The sequence below is a fragment of the Apteryx rowi genome, unplaced genomic scaffold (genome assembly GCF_003343035.1).
Source record: "Apteryx rowi isolate R43461 unplaced genomic scaffold, aptRow1 scaffold_102, whole genome shotgun sequence".
NCBI lineage: Eukaryota > Metazoa > Chordata > Aves > Apterygiformes > Apterygidae > Apteryx > Apteryx rowi.
This window is the reverse complement of record NW_020447220.1, coordinates 294899-308401: the sequence shown is the minus strand read 5'-3', so window position 1 is coordinate 308401 and position 13503 is coordinate 294899. Positions and strand designations below refer to the sequence as shown.

Sequence of the window (13503 nt, the reverse complement as noted above, 5' to 3'; positions counted from 1 at the left end):
TTCTGGATAATAAATGGAGCTGGTTGAATTATTCACAGTGAATAAATCAGCCCTCTTCTGGTTTGGGAGCAGACCCTGAATCTTGTGAAAGCTCTTGGGATACGTTCAGGATGGGAATAACTCATTATTTCATTAGGGCTGCTTCTGTGTGGTTCGTGATTTGTCCCACAAGTCATATGTGATTGGTGCTATTCCTCAGTGGCCTCATGATTTTTTTTTTCCTTAAGGCAGTGACAAATGATGGCCACAGGTGGGCCGGTGCCTTCTCTGCACACCCAACCTCCCTCCAACGTGGACACAAGCAGCTACACAAGGAACAGTCACTCCTCCAGCACTCGGGCGCACAGGAGTTGGCTCAGGTGAGTGCTCCTGGACATCCAGGAATCAAGAGATATGAGCACTCTCCAAGCAAATGAGTATATGTGAAGCTGCTATAAATGCACTGGCAGCCCCAGCAAGGAGTGGGGCTGAGCCATCGCTCAGGCATGGAAACCAGCAGCCAGAAAAAGCACTGGGACCCTTAGAGAGGAACACTCATTTCCTACCACTTCAAATGTATATGATACTCATCTTTATCAGGGACCAAAAACTGACCTAGTACATTACGTTAGTGTGTCCCCTGTGCACTTTCAGGAGATTTATGCTGAAGCCTCACCCAATGCATGGGGGGCAGGCCAAGCTGAACACTGCTGTGTGCTTTAGGTATTGCAATGCACCCAAGAGGTGGGTGCACCAGGGCTATGTGCTTCCTAGATAGATTATTTGTGAAGCATTTTAAAGTCCTTTCAGTTGAGAAATGCTGTGCAGCTGCTGGAGTCTATTATTATTGGGAAGGTGGGGAGGGGGCTGCGCGCAACAAATTTCCTTTACCTATAGGCTTATCTTGTGCTCCAGAGCAACATATTCTAGCATCTTAAGAAGTGTGCCATTTTCATTTCCTTCCTACTTATTCCAAAGAAGCCAAAGCTAAGTATAATCAAGACTTAAGTGTTCCTCAGAGCCAGACAATTATTACTGGCCTTGCTTCCCTCCCATCTATTAAAAAGAAACGAAGATATTAACCCAAGCCTCGCAGCAGGACAGCCCAGGCTGTAAGCTAGGCTTCCTGTGGCAGCTCACACATTTACTGCTTCCAGCAAAGCACAGACACCGTTCCTCGGCGTGTGGCTCCGCTTCAATGCGGAAACAGCACGGACTGCCCAAGGGCTCTGAGCAAGGGCGGCTTAGCCCCGTACAGCTTTTGCAGAGCCCAGCGCCTCTCACTGATCCTTGCCCCTGCTGCTGGGACAGCGCAGCTGTTCACACGGCAGCTGTGGACTCAGCTCATACTGATAACGCAGCATCGATTGTTTGGGGATTTTTCCCAAAGAGCCGCAATTCAGCAGCTATTCCCCCAGCAGCCGAAGAGCCTGGTAGAGAGGGCAGCAATTCCTGGAAGGGGGTTGAGCTGCCACCTCTCTCGCCCAAAGCCATCCCTGCGCAGGCAGACATCATGGCTGAGCACCCCCATGCAAGGACAGAGAGCCCCTGGCTTGCCCCAGATGGCTTGGCCATAGCAGCCCCTTCCTTGCAGCTCTCCCTCTGCCAGCTTTAACTTCGAAACCCACAACCTCTTCCCCTGGTTACTTGGGATTTACATGAAAGCAGTCAGTGGGGAGTTCTCTTCATTCATGCTGCGCTTATACTTCTAAATTATGAAGTGTGTCAAATGAGGATTTAATTTATATTTAACAAGACAAGGTTGTAAATCAATTATTCATCAACTGATAACGAATAAACATTTCTCCTATTCTCTCCCCCCCTTTTTTTCCCAGGGTTTTCACAAATGCACCATACACACAAATCTATTAAATCTATTCTGCAACACTCCAGACATGGGAAAACATGTTCTTCATCCTCAATTTTGTTAGTGTGTTGCATGGTAACTACTGCAGCCAGGCAGAGCATTATGAATTTAATGGTGTGCAGCATCTCTTAAAGAGGGAAGAGGGGAATAATGAACATGTGTATTTGGACATACCACCCTCTTAGGGATCCAGTCCCCCACTCAGAGACAGAGCTGAGAAAACCATTTGCTGCAATAATGGAGGCAGGAGCTTATTCCTACCTAGGAGGATTCACAGGCACTTTGGAGGCAGCAGAATTTGGCCCTTGGTGAATGACAGAGGCCCATTTTGCACTTTCCGTCTTCTGTATCATGAAGCAATGGGACCAAGGTGGTGCACAGTCCCAGCAGAAAAGCCTGTTTGGCTGCAGAGCCTGGCACACAAGGGCATCTCCTCTGCTTGTAACACCCTCCTACATACCAAAGAGGAATCACCAGCCTCCAAACCAGCCCTGGCTGTGCTGCCTCTGCTCCACGGCAGGCTCCTGGATAGAGTGGCAAGTCCCCATTCACTTTGGCCAGGAGGCTACCGCAGCATTCATGCTATGCTCCGAGTGCTCAAATACGAGCCTTGCATTTTGTTTTACACAACAAAGGAAGCAAAGAACATAGCAGCTCAGGTCTCTGGGAGGAAGCTTGGAGCAGGACTTGCTCTGTCCCCAAGTTAGGGGCAGAAGTACTTTTTCACTCCCACCCATGCAGACTCTCATGGACATTTCATGGACATCCTCAGGTCTGAAACACATTCAGCCCCAATATTTGGCAACTGCTTTACTCTACAGCATCATTTCCTGAGAGTTAAACATCCCTAAAGGAAGGTGATCCAGAACTCGAGGTGCCCTTGACATCAGTTAAAGCTATAATCTATAGCAATAAAGCCATTAAAAAACAAAACCAGGAGCAAATCCCTCCAGCAAACAACCAGTCAGCAGAAAATTTGAACCCAAAGTCTCCTCCCTTGGCCCCCACTGCTGCAGCCCTCCCCAGTCACCTCTTCCCGCAAACACACAGGGACAACCAAGGTTGTTTTTTGTCACCATATCAAAGCACCAGGCTCAGATTTGTGACATGCCAAAGAGACTGGGATGCCTGAACACTGCCTGTGTTAATGGGAATTCAACCCCCCTGCACAGCTCAGAGAGCTGGGTGCTGTGCGTGGTAACTCATTTGGCCTGAGGTGCTGCTGGCCAGCCCCAATGGCAGCCAGCAGCTTGGGGAAGCTCGTGGCCCAGCACACCCCTTCCCTGATGGTGGAAATGCTCCGCCAGCTGCTGGTTGGAGCCAGCTTGCCTCAGCTGCCTGGGACAGGCCAAGTGCCCCAATCCCACCCAAAGATGACAGGTCCCTGGGAACGGGGAGGCCGCTTATGTCAGCAGCCCTTTGAGACCCTGGCCCATGCAGCAATGGGAGCAAACAGCACTTGGGCCCAATGGAAACATCACCTTTTCCGTAGTCCTTTCCCTCTCAGCCCATCCTCTCCTCTCAACCAAGCCCAGGCCCTCTGTGGCCCATGGGACAGGCTCTGACACCCACTTCATTTAACCCTCACATAACCACCTCCTGGCAGTACACAGCTGTCCCTCCTGCTGTGCCCTGCCAGAGCACAGGGAACCAATTGCCCTCCTGCCCCATTGCGCATAAGTGCAGGCAGCCCTGCAGACAGCATTGCCCTGCTCCATGGGTGGGTTTGCTGCCAGCTTAAGCCTGGCCCGCCGGCTGCTGCAGGCAGCCTGGTGCGAGCACCCAGCCATCCCACCACCCTCTTTCCTGCCCTGTACATGGCAGGGAAGCAAAGCAAAGCAGAGGGATGTGGCAGGAGGAAACAAGAGCTTGGGTCTTCACTCAGGTTGCTACCATGTTTTTGTTCTCCCTTGGGATGGCAGAGCCAGGTCCTTTTCACAGGGAGGAGAGAATTTCCTGAGTTTTACCTGAAAACCTAAATGGGAAACAAGACAACCATTCTGTCTACAAAAGATACCAGGAAATCACTTTGCATTTCTTCCCTCTCCAAACCTGCCTGCTTTCTGCTGACTCCTGAATATTAATGTTATTTACGACAAGTGATCGATGAGGGGGATGCAGAATTCACACCCAACACAGGGCATTTTCAAATCACCTTTTCATTTCTAAGGACCTGAATCAGTTTTGTATCCTGACATGATTTATCACTTTGAGGTTGAGCAACAGCTACACAGGACCAGCCTCCAGGCACTGACAGAGTATTGCCAGGCTGAAGGCAGCAGTGAGTAGTTAACTCTTTGAGGGGAGGGTGAGAGATCATAGGACACCCAATATTCAGACTATATTGCTTAAATTGGAGTCTTCTATTCCACCAACCTGTCAGAGAGTCCTGCAGTCTTTGGCTTCAGATGCACAGACAACACTGGGCTGTGCTAAAAGCCACAGTAATGGTGGTATATCCTCTAAAAGTAGAGCTAGGTTTTTATCTTCTACATGGCCTGGCCATGCGAGGGACAAATGCTTACCTAAGATGCTGTCATTGCAACACACCTAAAAGATCAATAGGGCATCTCCCCTCCAGTGGGCCTTCCAGCTTATACAAGGCTCTGCATCTGCAGAAGGGACTACAGCTGCTCAGACAGAGCATCTCAGAAATCTCACGGGGGCTCAGGAGAGACCTAGCTCCAAGTCAAATCCTGGTTCTCTTCCCTTAGAAATATGCATTGCCTCAGGGTGTATATGGGAAAAGGGAAAGATCTGGCATTCAAGACAGGCCTGAGATCTGAAAGGAGGCAGAGCTTCCCAGGTTAAAAGAAGCTCTGTAAAAGGGGGTAAAGTGCTGGCAGTGGGAACCATTCTTCCCCAGCAATGGGAATCTGGATGGTACCTTTGATGCCAGCACTGCTGGCAGCAGGACCTACAGAATGGCTTTATTTGTTGCACAAGTGGGAAGGGGGGGGGGGGGGAAMAAAACAAAAAAAAGGGGGCAAAGCAGCTGAGACCAGCAGTGATACCGTGGCCGGCCACAACAGCTTTATTGCAGCCCTTCTTTCTTTCTTTAGGAGAAGCAGAATGCAACCTCTCATGAGCAGGGGGAAGCATTCAGCCACATGGATGGCAGAAAGCTGCCATCCAAAACTATAAGACCTGGGCCTAGCCTTCTTTAGTATCTACCCAGCATCTCAAGGAGAAAGACTATCAAGCTCAAGGGCATCACAGATTCAGAAGTTAGTAAAGGGATGGTGAAGGAACAAGGTTCATAGAGAGTCTGCTTAGGGATGCCAGTGCAGAGGTGTCCTTAAATCATTGGTCACTGTTGGAAGATCTGCCTTTCTAGCTGGCAGAAGGCACTGCCTCCTTCAAGGGGCTGGGACCCAGCAGGGACCCTTGGACTGGCAGCATCCAGGCACCTTGGGGAGACTGTGCAGCCAGTTGTGATTGACACAGCAAAATACCACAAGTCTAAGAATCCTCAGCTATCTGGGCTGAGTGGTTTCCTCCCTGGCTGAGCAGCTCCTCACTACGGCATTCCCATTAACAGCAATTACCCAGTGCACCAGTATCTTCCTCAGATGGGGAAGCTCCAGCCGGGTAAATGAGCTCTGAGGCAGCAGCTTCCCCAGCTGAGCCCTGCAGATGCGGACAGCTCCTGAGAGCCAGGCACGCCTTCATGCTCTTTGACTCACATTAAGTGCACTGGGACCCCCTGGGGATCCTGTGCAGTCATGGAGCCCCATTTCACACTGAGTAAAAGCTTCTGCTGACTCYGAGAAAGAGCCAAAGCACATTGGTTCAGCTGCTCTAGGAACAGTCAAGCCCGTCTTCAGCAGCATTCTTCCATATGGATTCTCTGGTGTCTAGTAAGGGCTGAATTCACACAATAGCCTTTCCCTCAGTGGAGATGGCTATTGTCTCTGCCTGGCATCCTGTTTTCACTAAAACTGGAGGAACTGAATATGTATGATGCTCATATCCTTGCTGCCAAATATAGTTGGTATTAGGCCAGTGGATCAAGAGTCATTGAAGTGCTGGGATGGACGTACATACGTTTGTTCTCACATACACATCACCATTGCATAAGCTTTGTTTCTTAGGAAACCAGTCTAGCAGCAGTGCCTGGTATCTCTGTTTGGGAGAAGAGATGAACTCTGAATGCAATACCGGATTTTGTAAGCCATTCTCTACTCCTTCAACCTGTATGGTCATGCAGTGCTCCTATAACAGGGAGGAGAGCAAAGAATCCGAGGGAGATGGAAAGGGGTATACAAAACAGACGAAGAAAGAAGCAGGAATGAAGTACACAGTGGTTTTGCTTTGTATTCCTGGCACATCCTAGGGCAGTGCAAACCAGACTGGACAGCCACCTATAACATGACTCCCATGTCCACCTCCAGGCACTACACTTGCTGCTCCTAAGCCAGCCGTGGCTTCAGGTACACACAATGATGCTGCATGGAGGAGCTTGTAATATCTGCTGGCAGACTGGGGATGACCTGATCCACATGGCCTGTGCTAAGGTATCATATGGCTATGGCTCTCCTCCCACCCTGCTAGAGAGTTCAAGCACGAGCTTACATGAAAGGAGAGATGAGGGCCTGAGGGCAGGTCCTATCCTGCAGTTACTGAATGACCTACTTCAATCTCACAGGGGAGGCATTGGCTGCAGTATCACTCAATAAGATTGTGTGTCACTCAAATCGCATCTCTGATCACCCAGCCCCTTTCAAGAGGGCCTGCTCCCCACKCCCTCCGGGGTAGCTAGTCCAGTTCAGATGGCCACAGCAGAATGCAGCTCAGCAACACAATGGTGGCTTCCCCCATCCCATTGCTCCTCTCCTCCATCACAGGGCTCAGTCAGGTAACTTCAACCCACACAAAGCCACATCTCCAGGAAGCACCAAGCCCACAAAAAACAACCAAAGGAAAATTTTTTGACTTGATACCTTCCCTGCTGGGCCTCCTGCTGGTGCTTTCGTTGCAGAGGTGAGTGCCCAGCCTGGTCCCTGTCTGGCTAGTCCACAAGCAGGCATGGTGTGGAGGGTTGCACTGAAATACTTTTTGGAGGGAAAGTGGTACTACCACTACAATGCCATTCCTCCATCCACCAAACAGGTTTGTTCAGCAGAAGTTTTCTACTTTATGAAAGTAAAAACACATCCCTGTCCTGAAAACTCTCTCTTTTCAGGTTTGAGGGAGACTGTTTTTGTTTCTGCTCAGTTTTGCATTAAGACAGACAAGAACCACCAAATTGTCCTGGCTACCTCTCCCCTGTCTTCCCCTGCCACACTGCCCAGTGGCCAAAAATGCTTTTCAAAACCTGACAGCATTGTCAGGTTTATTTCTCGATGAAAAGGGCAGGGGTGGGGAGTGGGGGGAAGACTTTACAGAGGAATAGAAGTTCCCCATGAAAAGTAATTGACAGTTGTTCTCCAGTGCTGCAAGGCCTGGAGACTCTACACAGCAAAGAGCATCTCTGTTGAGCATTTCTACAACTCCTGGTGCAGTGGGGCCTGAGTCATGAGTGGAAACTGCTGAAGTTGCAGTGACATCAATCTAAGATGGTAAAGTATAGAAATACAGCCTTTTGATCCAAGCCACCCTGCCTGCCTCTCCCCAGCACAACAGGCACAGGCCTAGGCACCCAAGTTTCACACCATCAGACCATTACCATGGCAACCATCTCCAGATACCTATTTCAATCCTCCTGAGAACTGCACTGCTCCCCCTTCCAGCCAGCATGGCATTACCTCAGCAGGAGCAGTGCAGTTCACCCTGACCATCCCAGCACCCTCGTGCTTGTGCTCCCCCAGGAATGGGGAGAGCAAAGCCTCCACGCAAAAATACCTGTTTGCACATTGCAGGCAGAGAATGGAGAGCATCATCATCACTGCCCCAAGCATGGCTGGTCACTGAGCCCACCTACGACATATGGGGCCTTGCTCCTAACCAGGGATGGCAGTCAAGCTTCCCTAGCTCCAGCAATCAGCAGTTGAGAGCACGTCTTCCCAAAGAAGGGACACAAATCCACCTCTTTTTGCAAGAGCACCTCCTTCATGCCAGGTTTAGCCAGTGGGATGCAACCCACTGGGCAGCAGAGGGTCAGTTACATCCCACATTCTCAGGCTTTTTATACCCATGACGCTGTAGCAATGATGTCCACTCACCATCTGGATGACAGATACTGGCCCAATGCTGTTCACATAGATATCCACATCGATAAACGTGGGCTTGACTGTAAAGGAAATAAAATGGGTATGGGTGAGCAGGAGGCTGGGGTCATCAGCAAAGGACAGAGGGCTGGGGGTTGAAGAAGCTGGGGAGCATTCAGGAGCAGTGTGGCTCCATCTGACCAGAAATCCCAACTACAGCAGCCACAAAGCCACATAGAGAACATGGGACACCGCTAGGCAGGTCACCACCCACTGCCCTGCTTCCCAAAGGGTGACTCTAAGGGACACTTACTGCCAATGTCAGGCCTCAGCTTGTTGTCATAGTTCTTCAGCAGCAAGTTGAGGATTTGCGTGGCATCAGTCTCCTGCGCCTTGGGGGTGAGGACCCAGGTTTTATTGATGCTGAGGTAATCGTAATCATATTCCTCTGTGCTTTCACACCTGGAGCAGAGAGACAAAAAGAGGGACACTGCCATGACATCTCTCTGGTGTGCTGTGGGAGACTGAGCGCAGCTGGGTTTCACAGAGACAGAGGCAGGAGGGAGCATATCTCAAAGGAGCTCAGGGATCTCTCAGCAATGCTCCTAAGGTGACACAACTTACCTGGTACCCTTACTCACTTCAGGGTCCCCAGGAGTGCAGGGTCCCTCCCACCAGCAGTCAGGATTAGCCAGCAACAGACACAGGACACATCACATCCTCCTCAGATTCCCTTTGGGGACATGTTGCTCATCCCCAGAGCAGAGGAGCCAGCCCTGCCCTCCTTGGCAGCCTCTCTACCCCTCTCTGCCAGTGCCACCGGCTCCTGGAGTTGCCCTGTTAACCCCAATTACCTCAGCTGCTCTGATTTACATGCACACCTGAAGCTTGCTTCCTTCAAAGGAAGAGGACAGTGACCAAACAGCATTTTTGGGCAGTTCTAATAAAAGCATTTCAGAAAAAAAGAGGTCCTAAAACTACCAAGCACACAGCATGCAGGTCTTTCTTACCAGGAACCCAGACATCTGCCCTGCACAGACCCTGGGAAATGAAARCCTTATACAAACTCCTCTGCCCTGCAGCCAAGAGCTGACATAACCCATTCCCTGAACTCACCAACCCTTCCACCTCAACCTTGGGCTCGAGCTCCCATTGAAAGCCACACTTTTTTTTGATCTTCCAGTTCCAAACCAGGCAGGAAAAGCTCGCATCCTCCTCAGGACACGATCCATTGAGCTAACAGCTTCTCTCACCATCTTTCAAATATGCCCTTCTCTAAATCTTCTGCTCCTCCCCCTTTTCCTGAAGGAGCTTTCCTAAACCCTCTAATTAAATTAGGTCCACATGGTCATGCGGGAAATTCTAACCACCTGCCACTGCTCTGGGCGGGTCATTCACAATATTGTCACCAGAATGACATAGCCATATGCATGAGAGGATGCCGAGACATCCTACACCCGGCACATCCCCCTCAGCATTTGCCCTGTCAATGTGTCACCTGCTCCAGCACCAGAAAGGGTCTCGCAGCAGGGGCTGCCACTGTGTTGACGCATCCCAGCTGGAGATTTGCAGCTCCAAGGTGTAATCAGGCACCACTGATACACATCTCCCTTCAGTACCAGGGGAGGCAGAGCCTGGCAAAGGTACTTGGAGAGGAAAAAAAGCATTMAATTGACATGTTGCAGTTAATTTATCAGAAGCTCCTCTTTTAAAACCCCAGATAAAACTTGCTTTCACAATCGCTTTAGAGCTCTTTGCATCTCCCTAGCTTCCGGACGTGGAGATGTGTCCCCCGACAAGGGATCAGTTCTGTGCAGCTGGCTGCTTGCCGCCACATGTTAGGTGTTGGTACATCAGCTTGTTGTTGCCTGTCTGATTGTGCGCTGCACTTTCTAACGATGTTTAAGGAGTCTTAAGCAACACTGTCAGGATGTGCTTCCCTATCYGAGTAGACGTGGCACGGGGCTCGCTTGGCCGGCTTGCTGCTGAGTGCCTTTGAAACACAGGCGAGCAGACAACTCCTCAGGATCCTCAGGCAGTGGCTGCATGTCCTGCTGCCTGGCCAAGTCCACTTTCTGCAGCTGTAAGCCTGGACTAGAGTCCTAAACACTCTTTCTGGGCATAGCAAGACCAGGCTGGTTACTCTGATCTCAGCCTTAGACCAAGCTTAACTGGCTTTGCTCTGTTTGGTGTTAACACCCTAAGGTTTGGGGTAGCATTTCTGGAGAGTCACATCCCTGTTACAGATGCAGAGGCACTACCAAAAAAATGCTTTTTGCTAATGCAGCCAATCCTGGGCCACTAAACCAGACTAAGCCATTTTAGCATAAGCAAGTCAGTCTCGTCTTGGTGAAAATGCACTATTCCTGCATGTATGTGCAATCCCCTGCCACAGCTGTTGCTGGTTGGGAGGGAAGGCGACTCTCAGAGGCTCCTGCCTCTTCCGCAATCTCTCTTCCCAGTGGCCCCACTTCAAATCAAGAAGAGAGGAGCCCCAAAGTCCCCACACCTGCTGATGGAAGTGTCACACAGCAACCTGTCATGATCACGAACGTGCCGTGAACGCATGCTGGCCCACAGCTCCAGTTCCTCGCACGAGGCCACTCTGGCTCGGTGGCAGGTGTTAACCCAGTTCCCAAATGTCTCCATGCAACCCAGATGAAAAGCAGAGTCATGTTCCCTCACCTCTGCTTGTTGAAATGTCAAAACATCCACCTCACACAGTTAGGGACTGTGCGAAGAAACCCCTGTGCTGACGAACACAGTCGGGGATGCAGCAGCCCCTGCCTGGTGCCTGCACAGCAGCCAAGTATCCTTTCAGCTGCGCTTGGGTATACAGATGGGGGGTTGGACAAGCCCCCCTGGGCAGCCCTTGGCCTTACTGCAGGAGGACAGAATTATTTACCTTGCCTTGTCTCCCTGAGTTGGTTTTACTCAAGCACACACCTGTTTTACTCAGGTGTCTGAGCGTATGGGTGGCCACACTAAAAGCAGGGCCAGGCAGGCAGCTCCCAGGGGTTAGTCTCCTCTTTACTCAGCCGGCAGCAGGCTCTCCAGGTCTCAGCACCTGGCGTGCCAAGGCCCTTCTTCCCCTGTGCTGGGGAAGCTCAGCCCCGTTCTGCCCCAGTAGCGTGGGCCAGGGAGACCGGCAGCCCTGGGTGCTCCTTTCAGCCCTGTGTTACCCTGCACAGGCGCCTCGGCCTCTTACCTAACCCTTCGTCCCCCTCCTCCTGTGCCTCAGTTTGTTGCAAGACAAGGACAGTGTTACTGCTGTGCCTGGGTAAGACGCTCTGCATCACAGCAAGTGTTCATCGCTGCACACAGCGATGTGCCCTAGCCCCGGCCAGCAGCACCAGCCACCCAACATGCCAGCAGGCTGATGTTCTCCCCCAGTTTCCAAGCTGTCCTGAGAAGTTTTCCCTTGGCATCAGGATGGGGAGAGCGACTGTGCCATGGGATCCCAAATATGCCAGTGCTCTGTCCCTGGTATGCTGGTGAAGGGTGCTTGAGCGGGATGTGTATCCACTCCTATGTGCAACCTGGTGCATTAGCAAATAACGAGACCGGTAAAATTTTATACTAAAATCTGCACCAGCTGGGGAGGTGACATGTCCTCTCAGCCATCCCTAGTGCAGAAGCAGGGACATCCAGGAAGAGTGTCACATCCCCTGGGGATCTGCCCTGCTATCTAACCCTCTGCAAACACAGATCTAAGCCCCCAGGCCCTACACAACTCTCACTTGCTCACCAGCTCCAGAGGAACAGACAGCAATGCAAGGCAAGGACAACATTTCACTTAGTTGAAAAGCACTCTCGTCAACCCTAATTACTGCATGCTAATGTATCTTTCTTGCCACCCTTACCAATACCTCCAAGGGCTTGTAGACACAGGAACATTCAGGCAAATTAATCTAAATTAAAAGCAGGCAAAGGATTTAAGGACAGGGGGCTCATTAAACTGCACCCTACCCATTTCACAAGTCTTCGTACCTCTCCTGTCACAGCATGCTCGGTGTAGCCCTGTTGGTCAAGTCTGCGTAGTTTTAACCATCCATCAAGCCGGCTTTCTGGGTGGTACAATGCTGTGTAGGGATCCTGCCTCCAGGGGCTGAGAGCAGGGCCCCTTGGTTGAGTTGCCGCAGTGCCCTGGCGATGCCGGTACGTTTGCCTCCGCGGCGGGCACCGTCTGGGGAGTGCTGAGTCACCTCGGCACAGAGCACCCAGCCAGCTCCAGCACTGGCTTCGGCAGCTTGCGCCGAGACACGAGCTTGCGCGTGCTGCTTCAGCTCGAACCAGACTCCGCACCCTTGCGCCCACCACGAAGCGCGAGGCAGGGGAAACTCGCCTGTGCAAGCTGCAGTCGGGGCAATGCAGGGAATGCAGAAAGAGACCCTGCGATAACTTGCTCCTTTTTTTTTTTTTCCTTCCTTTTTGACCCACAGGCTTCCACTCCTGCTCCATCAGCCCCCAGACACTGCTTCTGGCAAAGCAGGGCTCAGTGAAGAGGCAGAGATGAAGGACGAGGGAGAAGGGAAGTCAGGTTAGCTATGGGGTGAAGCTTCTCACTTAAAGGCAGGTGAATAAAGGACTTAACTGCTCCTCCGTGTGATATTGCAGTTTATGACTCCCAATCTCAAAACGCAGTGCTCACAGCAGTGCACTGCGGAGATGGCAGGGCACAGGAACTGGGATCTACCAAGGATTCCCCTCTCAGCCCTCCAACACCCCAGGCACCAGCACGCTGGCAAGGCCAGGTGCTGGGCACCAGCCTGGGGCAGGTTTCGCTGCCTCGACTCAGGGAAGGCCATGCCCCAGAGGAGGATGGCAGGGACGGTCCTTCTGCCAGCACCAGAGTTCAGGAAGCCTTGGCAGACCAGACCTTTAGTAGCAGGATTCACGCTCCCTACCCCTGACTGCATTTGTAATGGGATTTGATCAGCTTTAAGGCAGCTTATTCTGCCAATTAGCTTCAGCCAGTAAAATCCCTCTTCCTCCGAGCCCTAGGGGCAACAATCTGCTGACAACATGTTCTTTCCCCGATCCAGCCATTAAACTCAGTAGCAAGGCTAGACATTGTTTAAAAAAAAAAAAAGGAAAGGAAAAAAAAAAGGAAAAAGAAACTTGGAAAAACCCTTGTGCGCGGCGCCTTTCACCCCTGTCTGCAGCAGCACTCTAGGAACTGCCGGCCCCGGCAGAGCCTCCCGACCTGCCCGGCCCGGCGCACCGGCGGCACCGCGCTCCAGCGCGGGCAGGAGCCGCCAACCTGTAGAGCGCGGCGGGAGCCGCCGCCGCCCTCGCCCCTCTCGGCGGCCAGCCCGGGGGTTTCGGGGTGCCGGGGGGACACCAGTCCCGTCCCACCGAGCGCCCCCCAGGCGGGGCTGAGCTCCCCCTGCCCTGCCGAGGGCGCCCCGCGGGGGCTCAGCCCCCGGCGGGACCCGGCCGGCGCGGAGGCGGCGGGCGGGGGCAGCGGGAGGCTCCGCGCCCGGCACGGAGCGGGCGACCGGGCTC

General features: G+C 52.0%; 1 protein-coding gene across 1 annotated transcript in view; it reads right to left on the bottom strand.

Annotated features, from left to right (window-relative positions):
• LOC112965718 (gamma-aminobutyric acid receptor subunit gamma-4) overlaps positions 1-8693 on the bottom strand; it is a gene marked incomplete at its 5' end in the record, with an annotated part of 32580 nt that extends 23887 nt beyond the window's left edge. The window contains 3 exons of the mRNA XM_026064981.1: positions 8011-8078; positions 8309-8457; positions 8620-8693. Coding sequence (XP_025920766.1) covers positions 8011-8078; positions 8309-8457; positions 8620-8693 — 291 coding nt within the window. The remainder of the gene's footprint in view (positions 1-8010; positions 8079-8308; positions 8458-8619) is intronic.
• Between the last annotated feature and the right edge of the window lie 4810 nt (positions 8694-13503).